General features: G+C 43.9%; 2 protein-coding genes across 3 annotated transcripts in view; one reads left to right on the top strand and one right to left on the bottom strand.

The window, feature by feature from the left end:
* Positions 1–2,358: 2,358 nt before the first annotated feature.
* selenom (selenoprotein M) lies at positions 2,359–8,721 on the top strand. The gene is made up of 5 exons (XM_083673407.1): positions 2,359–2,607; positions 3,739–3,774; positions 4,422–4,456; positions 5,188–5,266; positions 5,893–8,721. Exons 4-5 carry the CDS (start codon positions 5,201–5,203, stop codon positions 6,112–6,114), a joined length of 288 nt encoding a protein of 95 aa, XP_083529533.1. The 5' UTR covers positions 2,359–2,607; positions 3,739–3,774; positions 4,422–4,456; positions 5,188–5,200; the 3' UTR covers positions 6,115–8,721.
* A 16-nt stretch (positions 8,722–8,737) lies between these two features.
* The window catches only part of smtnb (smoothelin b), a 47,201-nt gene continuing 39,182 nt past the window's right edge, over positions 8,738–16,756 (bottom strand). For both annotated transcript variants that reach the window (XM_083673404.1, XM_083673405.1), the window contains 10 exons: positions 15,262–15,450; positions 14,917–14,992; positions 13,480–13,659; positions 13,322–13,384; positions 13,146–13,221; positions 12,881–13,057; positions 12,678–12,795; positions 12,218–12,369; positions 10,035–10,211; positions 8,738–8,878 (listed from right to left, as the gene is read on the bottom strand). In XM_083673404.1, coding sequence (XP_083529530.1) covers positions 10,064–10,211; positions 12,218–12,369; positions 12,678–12,795; positions 12,881–13,057; positions 13,146–13,221; positions 13,322–13,384; positions 13,480–13,659; positions 14,917–14,992; positions 15,262–15,450 — 1,179 coding nt within the window. In that variant the 3' untranslated portion in view covers positions 8,738–8,878; positions 10,035–10,063. The remainder of the gene's footprint in view (positions 8,879–10,034; positions 10,212–12,217; positions 12,370–12,677; positions 12,796–12,880; positions 13,058–13,145; positions 13,222–13,321; positions 13,385–13,479; positions 13,660–14,916; positions 14,993–15,261; positions 15,451–16,756) is intronic.

The raw sequence follows: 16,756 nt of genomic DNA, 5'->3' as shown, positions 1-16,756 counted from the left end.
CCTGATCATGGCACCAATGTGACAGGCAGGGTTTGAAACACAGGTGTCCTGCATAGGAGACCCAAGTGCCTACCATTAGAACAAGAGTATATATTCATGGTCTGAGGGTGACTTAAGCTTTCATGTCTCAGGAAGGGCTACCCATACTTTGCATCAGCTTCTCCGATATAGCTATCTTGAAAAGATTTACCTAAGACAAGCTACTTCATACATCTTTTCTCCTATTCTGATAAAATGTCTGTTTAACAAACATCCTCAATGGTGTAATGACTGTTGTACATAGGCAGAGGACTCAAATGCACAACTCGGAGACAACAACTTAAATCCAATAGAATAGTCTTTACTATCAAAAAAGGTTCGGTACACAGGTAGGCAGTCAATGGGTAAGCAGATAATCCAGGAAGGGGATAGGCAAAGCAGGGTTTGGTACACAGGTAGGCTGTTGAAAAAAAAAAAATCAGGCAGATAATCCAAAAAGGGGTAGTTAAAGGTAAAGTCAGAAACACTATCAGAGATCAAAATAACCAGGAATACTCAACACTAGGAAAGACCGCTTGACACAAGGTACAGAGACAGGGGAACACACAGACTAAATACACAGGGAACGATGATGATGAACAGGTGAAGCTAATCAAGGTAGGGTCGACAATCACACAGGCGGGAAACACACAAGGGCAGGTGGTGAAGTGTCTGAAACGAGAGACAAGGTGGAGGAACAAACAAACAGGAAACAAAAAATTAATAACATGAAACAAAGACAAACATAAACTAAGAAACAGGACGAGACGTTGCAGCTGCCTCATCCTGAATCTGTTACTGGTGACACCATAAGCAACCCAGGCAACATCCCACAGTTCCTCTTCCCCACAGACTAATGACTTCCTAAATCACTGTGACCTGTGTAAAATTCATGAATGTCAAACTGTGAGTGAGTCTTAATTAGTTTTAAGGATGGATTATGCAGCCATTATTCACAGCTGTACTATCTGAAGGCAGGTGTATCTGAAAATTGACATTTTTGAGGCACATATTTGTCAGAGCTTCCACATTAGCCTCCACAATAACACAACCATACAATGGATAGAGGTCACAGATTGTGATCAGTAACCACAGCAGTCATAATGCCTATACTGGAAATAGGGCTGACATTCTTACACATACAATTATGGATAGGAGGAGATATGTGTGGCCCATTGGGAATATCACCTGTATGTTTGGATTAGTATCTTCAGTGGAAAGGCTCACATAACATTATGTGTTGACCTTTCAAAAGAATTAGAGCCAACAGTCTCAGTGAACCGATGTTGCCACCAACCACAGCAGGCAGTTATGTTATAACACCCTCTTCCTGATAACAGAGATCCACTGAGAGTAGGTAATATCATTGCAGCAATATCAAACAACAAAAACACTGGGAAAGCTGGCCCAGAATTGTCATAGAAAACCAAGGAACAAACTACCAAACAACCAACCAAACACACACACACACACACACACACACACACACACACACAGAGTTCACTTCAACAGATTACAGTGGCCATAGTTCAAAGATGTGTATTTATTGTGTTTTATTTCAGAAAACAGCCTCAAGAAAGTTGTATTTGTGAGTTGGAAGCTATCTTTCTATTTACACACCTTTTTGTACTAGGTCACTATAGTAAAAGAGGCGGCAAGAACCGTATCCCCTCCCTCTCCCTTTCGGAATGCTTCCTGGGGTCTGACTACCTCCCTCAGGGCTGACTAAAGGATTTAACCAACCAGCTGTAGATTTAAAGGGCACATATTTCTCTGTGTCACTCCAGATCCCACATTTGTGAATTATGGACAATGTACTAACACCAAATGAGAAAAAGGTTGCAGCCTTTGTCAAATAGCTCATCCAGACTGGTGACCCAGCTGTCTCTGAGAGACACTCAGAAAAGACAATCAGAAAATGAATAACACAAAATTGTATAATGTTTTGATAATTTATTGAAATGCCATGGATCATGATGTTCACTGATTAATGGACTGTCAAATTAGAGCCTATTTGACCAAGTACGATCCCTGAATTACAACATTGAGGCTTAATGAATGCAACATATACCTTATAAGGTCTACATCCATAGTTGCTTCGTAAATCTTATATATATAGATAAATGCATTTCCTTTTGCAATCCTATTTTTCTTCTAAATTAGGCCTATGTGAAGATGCAGGTAAATGTTAATGAAGGATGATCACACTGTAAACCTCATACTGAGGACCAACAACTCCCTCTTCCTCCAACTATCCACCAATGAGGTTTAAGCCTCGTTTTTCGCTCTCTCCTCCCGCCCTCTCTCCAAAGTCAGTGGGGAGGCGTTTGACGTGGCAAATAGTCCGGACACGGACATAGCTGAACATCACCGAGAAGACAGCATCTCTGCTGTATCTTGATCATTAAAACACTCATACTACGTGTACTACCCGGACGAGGGAGACCGGCTGCTACTTCATCCGAATCACCCATGCTTAAATCAGGGGAAACAATGTGGTTAATCGTTTTTGCCAGCTTCCTTCAATGTTTGTTGGCCTATGATTTAGATTTGAAGAAACTAGATGGCCTCGCAAAAGCAAAGGTGGAGGTAGGCTACTGTATGCAATTTTGTTCTATTTCTATGTTTTAGTGTTTACCCCAATTGCGGTGATTATTGCATGCATGTGATACAATATTACGCACTTGACAATTCTGACAATAAGAAATAAGAAATATTCGGTTGCTTAGGCCTACTCTCTATAAACATTGATATACGGTACGCTACTATGATCCAAATAATGATCATGGTAAATCAAACACTGTTCGACTGGACAGACGAATGTCTGAATGAATCAATAATACATTTTGCAAGTCGCACTGGAGCGCATGTGTACGTGTGAGGACGTACAGAAAATGAATGAATCATCTTACATCTGCGCCAGTATGACCGCCGTTTTGGACTAAATGTGATATATCTATGTGAATTGAAAAAAGAAGTAAAATAAGTGTTATAATTATTTTTGATTCCACTGGACAGGACAGACTGTTTGAGAAAGAGACCATTGTAGGCGTTTTGTGAGAGCCTATTCAAGCCTACAATAATGCTCTTCTTCAACGTGTCTGTAAGATTAGACCAAAGTTTCGAATTACAGTAACAATGCCCTTTTCTTTAGACTCTTCTCTCTTTGTTAAGAGGACATGTAATTATCTTCCAGGGTGTCACTCCTTAACCACACCTGTCAGGATCATTGAATAAAACGGTGTTATTTCTACCCTTATAAGTAATTTAAAATTGCACCTGTGGGGGACCACCAGATACTGTACTAACGGATACAACTTTAGAACAGAGGTGCAGGCTAGACCTCATCACAACTTAAAAACCTTGTTACTACTCCTAGAACTGGGAAAGCAGAGTGTGCAATGTTTTGTTATTACTCAAACATCTTCCCTCTGCCTAAGGCAAAAGCAAGGAAACACAAATGCAATAGTGTACAAAGGCAAAATGCTCTTGCCTACTATTTATCTAAATTCTTAACAAGAGGCAACAGGTTCTTCAGACAATGAGAGGTGGTAGTGTCCCATAATATCCAGTGTCCACTTGTCTCCAGGTGGCCTGATAACAAACACCTCCTGTGGACTCTCTCCATTTGCCACTTATGAGCTAGACCCAGTCACCCACTGGACTGCTCCTGAGATAGACTTGTAACTCTTTATGTCCTGCTTTATCTTTTTCCCTCAGTCATGTGGTGGATGACAACTGAACAGGCTGAGAGAGGTGAGCCTTTCAGTTTTGTAATAACAAATCTTGCATGTGCAATATAGTACATCCAGTACATTCACTTAAAGCTCCTTTGTTTAATCAGTTGGTTACATATTGACATGTTATTAAGCCCCTTATTATGAGACTGCACCAGTGGCAGTGTGGTCAAGCCTTAGTTACTCTTCTCACACAAGCTGTGTGTCTTTCACGTAATGTACACTTGGTAAGACAGGAGTGTAAGAACATGATGATTGATTGTGCTGAATGACCTGAATGACTTGAAAGGATGGCTGTCTAGCTGAAAAATAGTTGCACTAAACCTCCTAAAAACCGCTTCATCCTCACTACCCCCCCATACTAACCCTAACCCCAACCCTGAGACCTCTTCTCCCCTGCTACCCCCCTGTACAAGTTCTCTCCTGCTAATAAAATATATTTAAAAAAAAAAATAATAATAATAATTTAAAAAAAATTAGCCTACTGGCATTACGACTGCCGATGGCCCCTGGTGTGAGCATTGATTACTTTGTCTTATGATGACTGTTGGATAGATGATTCACTTACTTAAACAATTTTTTGTATTGTTGTAAGTCGCTTTGGATAAAGGCATCTGCTAAATGCTGTAAATGTAATGTAAATGTAACCATTAACTCTTTCCTCAGGTCAAAGCCTTTGTGACCCAGGATATTCCTCTTTAGTATCCTTTTCTTCTTGTCAAGTATTAGCGAGGGTGGGTTTTGTTAAACCTAAAATAAAAAAGCTGAACTGTAAACCAAAACCACATTCACATGCACCTAAAGCGTGCAGGCATAGGCTACTGCCTAACATGAACGAATCAGTAATGTTCTACAATATCATGAAATACAAAAAAGATAGACCCTATTTGTATTGTAATGATTACCAATCATACTGATACCACTGTGGAATTAAGGAAAAGACAATTAGTGATTTTCTGGAGTAACATACCTGTACACAAGAATAAAAAGACACAGCAGCCACATTTACTACACTTGCATTCACCAACTAAATGGAAATACAGCTATTTCTGCACAGCAACTCATTTATACAAGAAGTAATCTCACTAAGGCCCTATAGAAAGTTGTACACTTACCCAGCGTTTAGCTTTTTATCCTAAAGCAGTCACTCCTCCAGCATATAAAACTATCCTGAACCTGTTTCACAACTCAAGAACCTCCTGTGCTGAGCACAAAGTACAAGGTACAATTGACACTTCCTTCTAACATGTACAACGTGGTATGACAACAGACAACAGGTGTTGAGGTGTTGAACCTTCACAGGCATGAAGGTTACTGATCACAGCTTAATTAAACTGCATAATAAAGTGTCCCAAGTACAGAATGACAAGTGGAATGTCAGATTCCCTGTTTGCCTTCTTTTCTTTGTGACCCTTGACCCCTGCCACCACAGCCATAACCTGGTAATGAAGCACATCCCTGGGGCAGACCCTGAGCTTGTCCTCCTCAACCACTACTATGAAGAGCTGGATGTAAGTCAGCTGCTGAAAACAGCTTATACACCATCTCGATTACATCAGAGGGGTTAATGATTTACTATGCTGTATGTTGATCTCACTGGCCAGCTATAATTTTTTGTTCCTGTTAACAAGGGACTCCACTGGCTGATTTCACCTTGATTTTCCTCCTCATTTGTGGCTTCATGTACCATCCAAAGCCCAACCTTCAAATTTGTCAGTGAAACGAGAGGTGTTATAACTTAGACTGAACATGAAAATACTGGGTTTATGTCTAAAGTTATCATTTTTACACTTTTTTGTACATTTTGGGGCTAGAATTGATGTATATGACTACTACCGATGCTAAATAGAACGTTTTCACCATGAAAAGTTATAGTTCCTCTTCTAGGTTTTTCGCTATAGTTCCTCTTTAAATCTCAAAGCTGGGTCATTGAAGGGGATAGCTGTAAAGAACTCTACTCTACTCTATAACCAGACACAGCATTATAAACAGATCAGCTTTATGATGGAATTCATGTCTTTGGGACAGACATTCCATGACGAGATCTGTTTTGTGTAATGCTGTGTATAGTTGAAGAGTAAGGTAGCCTTAGTGGGAATAGGTGCGTGTAACCTGAATGTGTCTTTCATCTGTTCAGCGGATTGCCCTGTCCGACATGACCCGCTCTGAGATCAACGAGCTTCTGGGGAAGCTGGGCTTCTACAAGAAAACTCAGCCTGAGGACGAGGTGCCAGAGGAGTTTCGCTTCTCCCCTGCCAAGGACAGCCCCTTTAAAGATGTTCCGGAGTCCCAGTCCTCACCCCCCCCCACCACAGCCCCCACAGAGTCTGACCCTGAGGCCAAGCATTCAGACCTGTAACCCTCACAGCAGTGAGAGGGGTCTGCAGTCTGTTTGGACAAAGGGGGCCTGTCCCCCCCCAGTGCTGATCCATGACCAGTTTGTTTCTGCAACTGATAACAAACAACACTAAGGATTAGATTGTGGGACAAGCAGGTCCTGGATCAGGACTTTGGGGGACAGTCTCTGTAGCATATAATAATTATTGGTCCACCTAGGGTTCAAAGCTCATGCTCAAAGGTTGCACATACATTCTTACTGAGTTTCGTCCATTTGTTTCAGGTGAGAGTAGGATTTTCCACTAAGTGTCAAATGTCTCTCCTCTGCTCATCTCTCGTGTGTCTCATGACTTCCTGTCCACTGTGGAACTGAATGACGCCCCTGGCTGTAAAATCGCCTGATTAGCTTGGGGCTGATGCTACATGTTCTGGCGTGTGTGGTTTAGTCACTCATGGGGATTCAAGTGGAGGGGATGACAAATGGTGATACAATAAAGTGTCCAAATATATTGTTGCATCATGTGCCAGTTGGATCATGTGCCAGAGAAACTCCCATTGTATGACTTACATACATCCAAAGAAATATATGCACATCATGCACACATCTACACAAAATATAGTCAAGTGAAATGACGGAAGAAATCACAGATTTAAGTTGTACAGAATTGGAATACATTAGATGACGATTCACAGCAAAAATCAGAAGAGACATTTCTGTGTTTCTTAAATTGGTTTTAATTGTTAATTCACATTTAATTGTGTTGTACAGAAACATGGAATTATGACAATGTGTCCAAGCTTGTATGTACAGGATTCACTAGCTCTTTAGTGGCCGAGTTGGCTGGAGTGGAACAGTACTTTAGAAGAATAAATCTGTAGACATTGACCATTGTGTCTCAATTACAGATGTACAGAGAATTACATCAAAACCAGTTCTAAAACCATCCGAATAATCTTAAAATTCTTGATAAAGAAACCATAAGATATGGAATATACATTTCTTTCTTTACACGTTTTTTTCTTTTACTAGAGTTCAGAAAATATACATTGGCAATAAAGTATATTCAGTCTTAATCATTAATAATCTCCCTTTTCCTGTCGTAGAATAAACTGAGCTGAAAGCCAGCTTTCATGGGGCCCAAGACTGCAGAGAAGTGAAGTTAGCATCTCTTAACAAACCTCTCATATTCAATCATAATAATGACATTACCGTAAATACTGTGCTGGCTATAGGTTGGATTCATAAATTGGCTTATGAAACAAAACCTCAAAGCATATAGTCGGAACACCTTTGAAATAAAAAATACATCTAAAATACGCTACCCAAGCATAAATAAAGAGCCCACTAAAAGGAGCTGTGTGTTTGTGTGTGTGTTTGTGTGTGTGTGTGTGCGTGTGTGTGTAGGGGTGGGGTTAGGAAGTGGGCAGGTGATGGCAGTGTGATCGTGACAACCCCTGCTGAGTCTCTTTAGGCCCTATGCATCTACCGTACATCAGAGATCGACATTGAGTGTCTGTAGTTGCTCTCAAGTCACAGACAGGTAGTAAAGATTAGAGGACAGCTGTGATTACATAAAAACAACACCAACTTGTGATTTGACTGAGCTTAGTGGATGTTTGGTTTGAGACCTGAATAATGTGTGTTTGAGTGGTTATGAAAGGTGGACCACACCAATTGACAATACCAACAAATTTAGTGTTATAAAATGTGTAAAAGTTAAACCAACCTACTGTAGTCAAGCTGTAGTCTGTGGAGTTCAGATGTATGGTTGTTACTCAGCATAGGGCTGCACAAATACACTGATGTCATAATCATGCTAACTACAGAGATAACATCCCTCCATACCAGTGCTTATGAATGAACTTAAATAGTAATAATGATCATTATTAACAACAACAATAACATAATTATAATAAGAAGGACTGTCTAAAACAATTCAAGTAGATGTGTTTTAAAAAGCATGCAGATTTGGTAACACATAGAACAGTACCAGGGTGATGGAGACTGAAGCAATATAAAGAGATGCATCATATTATTACTTCATTATCATCACCAACAGCTCAGGTAACATCTTAAAATAAAAACATGTAGGCATTAGGGTAAGGGGGAGAATATAGTGACATTCTTCTTTTTCTCTAATACATACATTTCAATGGGGTTTTGATGGTGCCACATCTTCAGGTTCTGTCAATAAGCACCAATCCTAAGACCTCAAAAGCATGGGTGGAATTGTGTGTCGATTGGTATACAACTTAGATTCAGTACACTATCAATTAAAGCTTAAAAAGACTAATACAAAACTTTGGTGTCCTCTTTTTGGAAGACAGGGAGCTTTTGTGTAGCCGAAACAAATGTGTGTGTCCAGAGGATACCTGTCAAACATGCCCCCACTGTTAACAAAGATAATAATGAGACACACAGACAGACAGACAGACAGACACACACACACACACACACACACACACACTTTCCCCCATGGCAATCAGAGATGTGGCAATAAGTGACACACCTTCTCAGAGTCTTTGCTGCCTTAGTGCAGGGTGGTGTTATGGGATGGGCTCAGGGCTCTGGGAGAGAGCAGGGGACAGTGTCGTACCCTGCTCAGGGTGGAAGTTACGGGTGAACAGATCAGAGGTCGGCGTAGGCCCGGGCCATGGTCATCTCGTACCTGCGTAGGTGGTTGACCAGTGACTGCACGTAGGTAAAGACACACTTGGAGTCAGGCTTCCTACCCATGATCATCATGTCCTCCACCTCCAGCAGGGGCATGCAGTTGGCATGGGCCCTAGGGGAGGGAGAGATGGTGAGATAAGAAAAGGAGAGAGTGGTGGTAAAATGGAGAAAGCGAGAAATGAATTGATGGTATTAGAGCGCTGTCCGCAGAGAGGATATCATCCTTCACCCATGCTATGTCAGCTTCACACAGCTGATCCATCCACCACAAACATATCCACTAACCATGGGTAAGGCTTAAAGTCATGCACATAACCACAGGGTGGCAGTCTTTACCTGTATAAACCCTGCAGTGCTCACTGTAACTGACTGTATAGAGGAATGACAAGACTGAGCTGGTCAACAGTAATGCAGTGTGAGCTGCCAAGCCAGGAGCAGAGAGCAGGAGGGAGAGCTCTAGTAAACAGCTGCAGGAGAGACATGGAGAGCAGAACTACACGACCAGCAGATGGTGAAATATTCCTTGAATGACACAAATGTCAACACCATAAAATATCAGCCCTAGAGTTTTTTTCCCCTTTTTGATACATGAATTCAGTGTTTATGGATTAGGCTTTATTGCTACTTTCCAAGTACAAAAACACTGATTAAAGCTGAAGATAACACACATACTGAACTGAAGTTTCATTTCATCTCTAATGCTGTGGTGCAGCAGCTCCTTTTAAAGTGTGGAGCTGCAGATGGTGATGATGGCTGGCTCTTTGCCTGGCCCATAGCCTGGCTCTGCAGTCACACACACACACCATGTTTGGGCCGGCTCACAGGGCGGAGAAAACTACACTCTACCCTGCACTAAAACACACTAATGAACTTGCTTGTACTAATGCACAATTAAAATGTCTCTCCTCTGATCTCACCATTACTGAATAAAAAGGCAGGGTTACTTCTGGAGTAACCATTGTAGGGCATCAACATCACTCCTGACCACGAACCACACAGTGACTAATCAACCACAGTGGTTTGATGTTGTCGGTAGGAGATATGAGCCATTTTAGGTTTAACACGTGGCTTCAAAAATTACATTTCAAGTAAAGAGGAAAGAAAAACACAGCTCACTAAATATTGAAGAAAACAAATAACCATAAACCTTGCTATTTCCCCAAACACGCATACCCCCCCCCCACACACACACACACCAATCCCACCCCACCCCATCAATTCTCTCAGCACCAGCGTGAGGTTCCTCCGTGGGCTTGTCCCGCTCTCACCATGAGTGTAATTTGGGTGGGTCGTGACTCTAGGAGGAGTTTTTGGTTTTAACCAGGCCCTTCTGCACCAGGCCCCTGTAGAACTCCTGCAGGTATGTGTACACACACTTCCAATCCGGCTCACGCATCCGCACCATGTCATCCACGTCCAACAGCTGGGGACAGTCTGCCAGCTTCCTGCACCCGCACCCAGGAGAGGGAGCAGGGGGAGAGAGGGGGCGAGGGAGGGGGAGAGAGAGAGAGAAAGGCGAGGGAGAAAATAGAGAGGAACAGAGACAGAAGAAGAACCGAGTGCAGAACAGATATAGAGAAAAGGTAGAGAAAAGATGTAGTGAACAGAGAAATGCAGTGAGAGAGAAAGGAGGAAGAAGGAGAGACAAAAAGAGGATAAAGCAGTGAGCAGCCAAACAAGAGGATTCAGGGTGTGGAGACAGAGGGAGAGAGAGAAAAGACACAAAAAGAAACGATAACATTACATTCTGTGTTGACAGACATATCCATGAGTTGACATGCTTCATGAACAACATATGCGCACACACAGACACAACAAAATGTCAAATGGAGCATCAGATGACGTCCATTTTGCCTTTTTGTTTGTTTTGTTGTTATTTTTTCTGACAAAACACTTAGGTAGGGACACCGACAATAGAACTTGGCTTTGTTTTGTCGAGTACAAATACAAGAGACTTGGAAAAAACAACAAGAATCCTACAACTACATAAAGACATGGACCTCAGAGTGACCCTACAAGAGATACACACTGGTGGTGCACAGGGCGTGTGTGTGTGTGTTTTTGAGAGGGGTTCCAGATGAGGCACACGGGCAGAGGGGTGGAGTGGTGGGTGGGGGAGTGCCCAGGGAAGTAGTGACAGTGCAACAACACAGTGACGGGGGGGTTGGGGTAGTTGAAAGGAACACGTGTTTGACAATCTGGTGTTCACATCATCATTATCTTCGTCATCAGCATCATCATTTATCACAGGTGAACAGAACAGACACTGGTGGGTGACAGGTCACAGGCTGAAAAGACATGACCCCATCAAAACAGGAGATGACAGAGGAGGTGGAGTGAAGAAGAGGGGGAAAGAGACAGATGAAGGGAGAGAGGGAGGTAGAGGGGGCAGCAGTTGAGTGCTTTTAAAGTAGTCATAACCTGGTGGTTATTTAGAGTCAGGGATCTCATTCTCAGGAGACTGGGGGTCTCTGGTTCAGAGCAGGGTTGAGACGGAGGGACACCCAAATGAGATGGCCATCTCTGATAGGAGAGAGTGGATGGAGAGTGAAGGTTTAGAGTTAAGAGTAAACAGTGCATCAGTTGCAGATCCATGAGTTGACCTCACAGACCTGAGACAGATATAAGAGATGAGACTGAGCAAGGGGTGGGGCCACTAGATCCCCGTCAGAAAGCACACAATACTGGGCCACTGTGATGAGGGTGGCCTACCCCAGCTCCAGCCATCTCTTTGTAGAAAAGGGGTCTATACCCATTGACAGAGTGAGTTTAGTAGGATTTCTTGACCTTTCACCTCCCAGACACGTGTGACCAAGCACGTCTGCATCTGTACAGATAACTGGACGAGCCTCAGGCACCTGTGCCCTTTGCCCTCCAGGACAAGTCTCCTATAAGAGGCTGATCATGGTGTCTCCTGTTGGTTCATGTTCTCCTCTTCCTCCAGGATGGTCTACATGGATGAGTAGTGAGGTGATAGTGAGGCTGACAGAGGCTGGGGGAACCCAGTAGCACAGCACTGCTGAGGATTCCAGAGAGCTGAATGGCTCAATGTTGCTCAATAGAGGGAATGAGAGAGACTGTATCCAATCATTTAAAAACACTGGGGGAGGAGTGTGTTGGTTTGGGCAGGGAGAAGTGAGGGCAAGTTGTTCGTCTTTGGGTTCTTAAGGTGTTTGACTGTGTTTTTGTGTTCAGTGGGTGGGCAAGGTGGTTTCTATATCTGCTTGCACAAGATCAGACAACTGGTGAACTTGAGGATACAGGATGTTCTGAAGATGGTTCCCTGTTACTGCACACGCACAAGAGACAGGACCTGGCTCAACAAACCCAGGTCCATTCTGCTGTTGATGGGGTAACTCTCAAGGTTAGTTCCATTAGTTAGTTTCGCACAAGAGCATAAGGCAGAAGTTCACATACAGTTTACCTGTACCATATGTGTGTGTTTACTCACTCTGCAGTGCTGAAGGCCACCTCAAAGTTGTGTCTGCGGTTGCTGGGGCTCAGCGTGGAGTAGTCAAAGGCCTCGGGAAAGAAGTTATGCACCAGGGCACAGAATGCCATGCCATCACACCAACTGGAAGAGAAGTTCTGGATGTTCACATTCTACAGGGAGAAAAAAAGAAGAGGGTTAGGGTTAGAGGTAAGAGAAAGAGGGGAATAAGAAATAAGATCATATGAATTCACAAAGCATGAGGAGAAAGTCCTCATCAACTCATCTCATAAACATGCGTCATAAACATCAGTCAACTCATCTCATAAACATGTGACAGAGGGCACAGCTGGCATAGGAGCACTTTGGCATTGTAGCAGGAGAGTTGACGGGGCCTGAGCCACTGGTCAGGGTGAGATGAAGTTTTCGCTCTATGGCGAGAGGATCGTCAACTCGCAAGAACCATGGCTGGTTGGCTCACCTCATATGATCGGGTCTTGGCACGGCACCAGTCCAGCAGCATCTGTTTGATGGAGTTGGCATTGGGCACACCAAAGCTGGTGGCACGCTGCACCTTGGCAACACCTTGATTCCCTGGGCTAAAGAGGGAGTCTCTGTTAGTATGTACATGCTTGAGTATGTTTGTTACCTTTCCTTTTTAGAAGTTCTCTACTCTATCCTTACCCGCCGCTCTCCTTTTCCAGTTTTTCTATCATGGCTTTGCGGGACTGTGTGGCAGAGGTCTTGGGCAGTGACTGTGCCCTAATCAGCTCCTTACGCTTCTCTGCCTGCCTGCGCTCCATAGCTGCCAGGGACCCACTGCCACTACGAGACGACAAGTCATCCTCACGGTCAAACACACTGATGGAGGGGGAGAGAGAGTTAGAGTTCAACTGATAATTCTGTGACTTTCTAGATGGATTGCCAAGAGGTTTGTTTCAGTACGAACCTGCCCACTTTTTTGGTGGAGCTGGAGGAGGAGGAAGAGGAGGAGTAGCTGTAGGACTTGCTCTGGACTGTCCCCTCTAGAGAGAGCGGGGAGAGATGATGATGAGATCGTATGGAATGTATGGGTTACAATCTAATGATGATTGAAAGGAGGAAGCTGCTGTGATAATGACTCACTGTCTGTTTTCTGTACATAACTGGCCTCCATGATGGTGCTGCGAGATGACCTGGTGCCATCATCTAGACATACACATTCAAATACATTAGAATCATTTCAACTGTGTGTATTGTGTTAAGACATGGTCTATGCCTGAGCTTGTTTACGTTTGGCCTACCAGACTTGGCGAAGCGGTCTGTCTTGGTGACTTGACTGAGGGTGGAGCCATCAGCTGACTTCTCCACCTTCCTCATCACCACCTCTCCTGCACCACCCCCTGTACGACCCTTCTGAGTGCGCTCCTCTCTCTGCTGCCGGATCTCCTGCAGACGAGTCTCTCGCTCCTTCTCTCTCTGGTCTGAGATGGAGAAGAGAAAGGATGGAGGGAGGAGGAGGTGGAAGAGGAGATGTCAGTGGAAAAAGAGGGAGGAGAAGAAGAGGTACTCAACAAACTGACAGCACCTCATCTGATCAAAAGCCAGACTAAACATGGCTTTAATATTTGAGGAGCTACATTTCTGGATTCTTTCCATCAAATCTTTCCATCGAGTACAATCAAATTCCTTCAAAAACAAACAGCTACCCACAGGTGAAAGACAAAACACAACCAAACCAGGGTGTGCATGTGCTACATACACAAACATAAAAGTTCAAAGAGTACAGAAACAGACTCTTAAACCGTCCACCACTGAAACCAGGGCCAAGACTACTGAACACTCTGATACCCTAACACCAGCAATGCCACTCAATGCCTCTTGGATCTCCTGGTCTTACCTGTCCATTTACCTTTCTAAGCCTCAGTGCTACATATCAGCTCTCATCACCACTGAGCTCTTCGTTTACTCTTCCAACAGACCTCCTCTCCAGGTTTCTCAACAAACAGTCAGCACTATGCACTAAAGCTGCCATGTGTGGAACCGCATGTGGCGTGTTTGCCTCACATGTGGAGAACGTGGTGAGTGTGGGCTACATTCATGCATGTTCACAGATTCACAGTGTTAATGTATCCCTCATCGTCCACCATACAGGTTCCTTAGAAAGCTGTGTTTATGCTTGCAAGTGTAGATCTTCAATTTGTATAATTGAGAGTAACAAGACCAATGAGAGTTCATTAGGTATGAGCTCAAAACAGCAATGGTTTGACAGTGTGGTTGACGATGAAAGAATATTACGGACAAAAGACAAGTGCAGGCGCATTTACATAATATTAATAAACTCCACACGAACACACAAACCGTTCCTACCTATTTCCTCCTGAGTACATCCCAGCATGGCCTCTAAGAGCAGATGGAGAGAATGTGGGAATGAGAGCAGAAAATGAGAGAATAGAAAATGGGGGAAGAAGTGGCAGCTTCATATTGAGCCATTTGTTGAAGGCAGGAAAGACAACAGCACAGATTAAAAAAAAAAGGAAAACAAGAGGGAAAAACAACAGAGAAATTGATAAGATTGAGAGAAACTGAGAAAATAAGATGAATTAGCTTGAAGTAGAGAGTGGTCAAGCAAGTAAGAGTGTGAGAGAGAGAGAAGAGGAAAGAGCTGACGTTGTTTGGGAGGGGGAGGGGGAGGGGGAGGGAAGGACAGGAGGTTGGGCTGGCTTTGGCCCCACTCTCACCTCTTTTCCTCTTACGCAGTTCCCTCATGGCTGCTCGGATCATCTTCCTCTCCTCAAAGTCTTTCGACTCATCCAGCTGTTGGAAAAAACAAAACACAGATGGAAGGAATGAGAGGGATCAGTCTTCAGACAAACCCTTAGTAACACAGCCCGGCACACACACACACGTAAGGGTGTGACCTTTCCCAATATAAATCCATTTAGCAAACCACATTTAGTTTCTCACCAACCACACATGCAATCCAAAAACAGTACACAAATATACCACCACCCAACTTCTGTTGAAGACAGTTTCATGTGACTAAGGTACAGTATGTGTGAGTAATATGGAAGAGCAGACAGTACCATTTTGTCCAAGACCTCCTCATCCTCAATGGCAGACAGCTGTTCTTCGGTCAGTTTTCCGGAGTGTTCCTCGATTTTAGCCCGAGCAGCAGATGAGCCATTGGGTATAACTGAAGCCTGACTGGCCAACTGGACAGAGGGCTCCACTGCAAACACAGGCTCTGACGCCACCACAGGTTCTGTCTCCATCTGCACGTGCACACACGGTGGGAGGGAGAAAATATTATGGGCTCATTAATTAATCCCAGACTTACAAAAGTTCAATTCAGGATTTGTAACCATTTCAGGCTGTATGACTGAGGAAATGTTTCTTCCTATGTACTTCTAGTTTCTGTTTGCAATTACTGTATAACCTTGACTATGCCTTCATATCATTATGATCTGAGGACAGCTGTCAGTGGCATCACACAGATACATAACACCAATGAAAAGCTCAGCAGCGCCTGAAGGTTGATCATACTCCAACACCATTCTACAGCTGGTGAGAAACCATGGGACCAGGACATGCATGGCCAGTAGAAAGAGAGAGAGAGAGAGTGGAGGCTTCCTATCAGACAGGACCCTACAGCTGTGTTTACACAAGACACTGAGGCTTGCTGACATTTAGGACGGAATGAGCACTAGTGGATTTCACTAAAACTTCCTGGAATCATCAGAGGCAGAGGGCCGGGGCAGAGGGGCATATACTGTATACCTTGCACCTTCCCTGGCCCTCCATCTCTTCTGAGGATTAGTGTGTGTGTGTGTGGGGGGGGGGGGTTAGGGGAGGGGTGCACAGACGCCCCTGCCAAGTAATAGTTAGCTCATCCGTCACTGACTGCCTCTGGCTGTCTGAGGAGGCTGAGGGGCTACATTAATATAAACAGTACATTAATGTAGGATAGCAGCCAGGTCCTTCCTCCCACAGCATACAGGAGTGTACACTACTACAATATGAACATGTACGATGTCCAGGAGCTGATAAGGAGCCCCAGCCAGTGTAACCCAGCAGAGGTAAAAGAGTTTTGTGTGCCGCCACTGCTGACAGGTGAATAGAGGAGATAAGACATGGACATAAACACAGCAACACAAAATATCCATCAGTTTATTTTAAGTGGCCATAAAACCTATAGATAACACCTCTTAAATATATTTTCATATTGTGCCACATGCCGGCTGCTGACTATAGAGGCTGGCCTGTCTCTGACTTTATTGCTTTTGTTGTAACTGAGTCCAGGTCCAGATTTAGCCCAGACAGCTGGCACTGTACCCATCAGCCACCCGCCCTCCACCCCCCCTCTCCTCTCAGAGTCCAGCCTGAGGGACACATCCAGAGCTGTGTGACCAAAGGTGGCCTGTCTGACCCATGGGATTCTGACCCATGGGATAGGTGAGAGCGAGAGAGTGAGAGCCACTTGACCGCCGTGGAATGTTTTTGGCAGCCTTGCCAACAAACACCAAAACAAACAGATTTGAGCTGGAGTGAAAGAGGGTGTGTGTATGGTGGTCCGTGGGG

This window comes from Argentina silus, assembly GCF_951799395.1.
Source record: "Argentina silus genome assembly, chromosome: 7".
Classification (NCBI taxonomy): domain Eukaryota; kingdom Metazoa; phylum Chordata; class Actinopteri; order Argentiniformes; family Argentinidae; genus Argentina; species Argentina silus.
The sequence above is the reverse complement of the archived record's forward strand: the minus strand, read 5'-3'. Positions and strand labels throughout refer to the sequence as shown.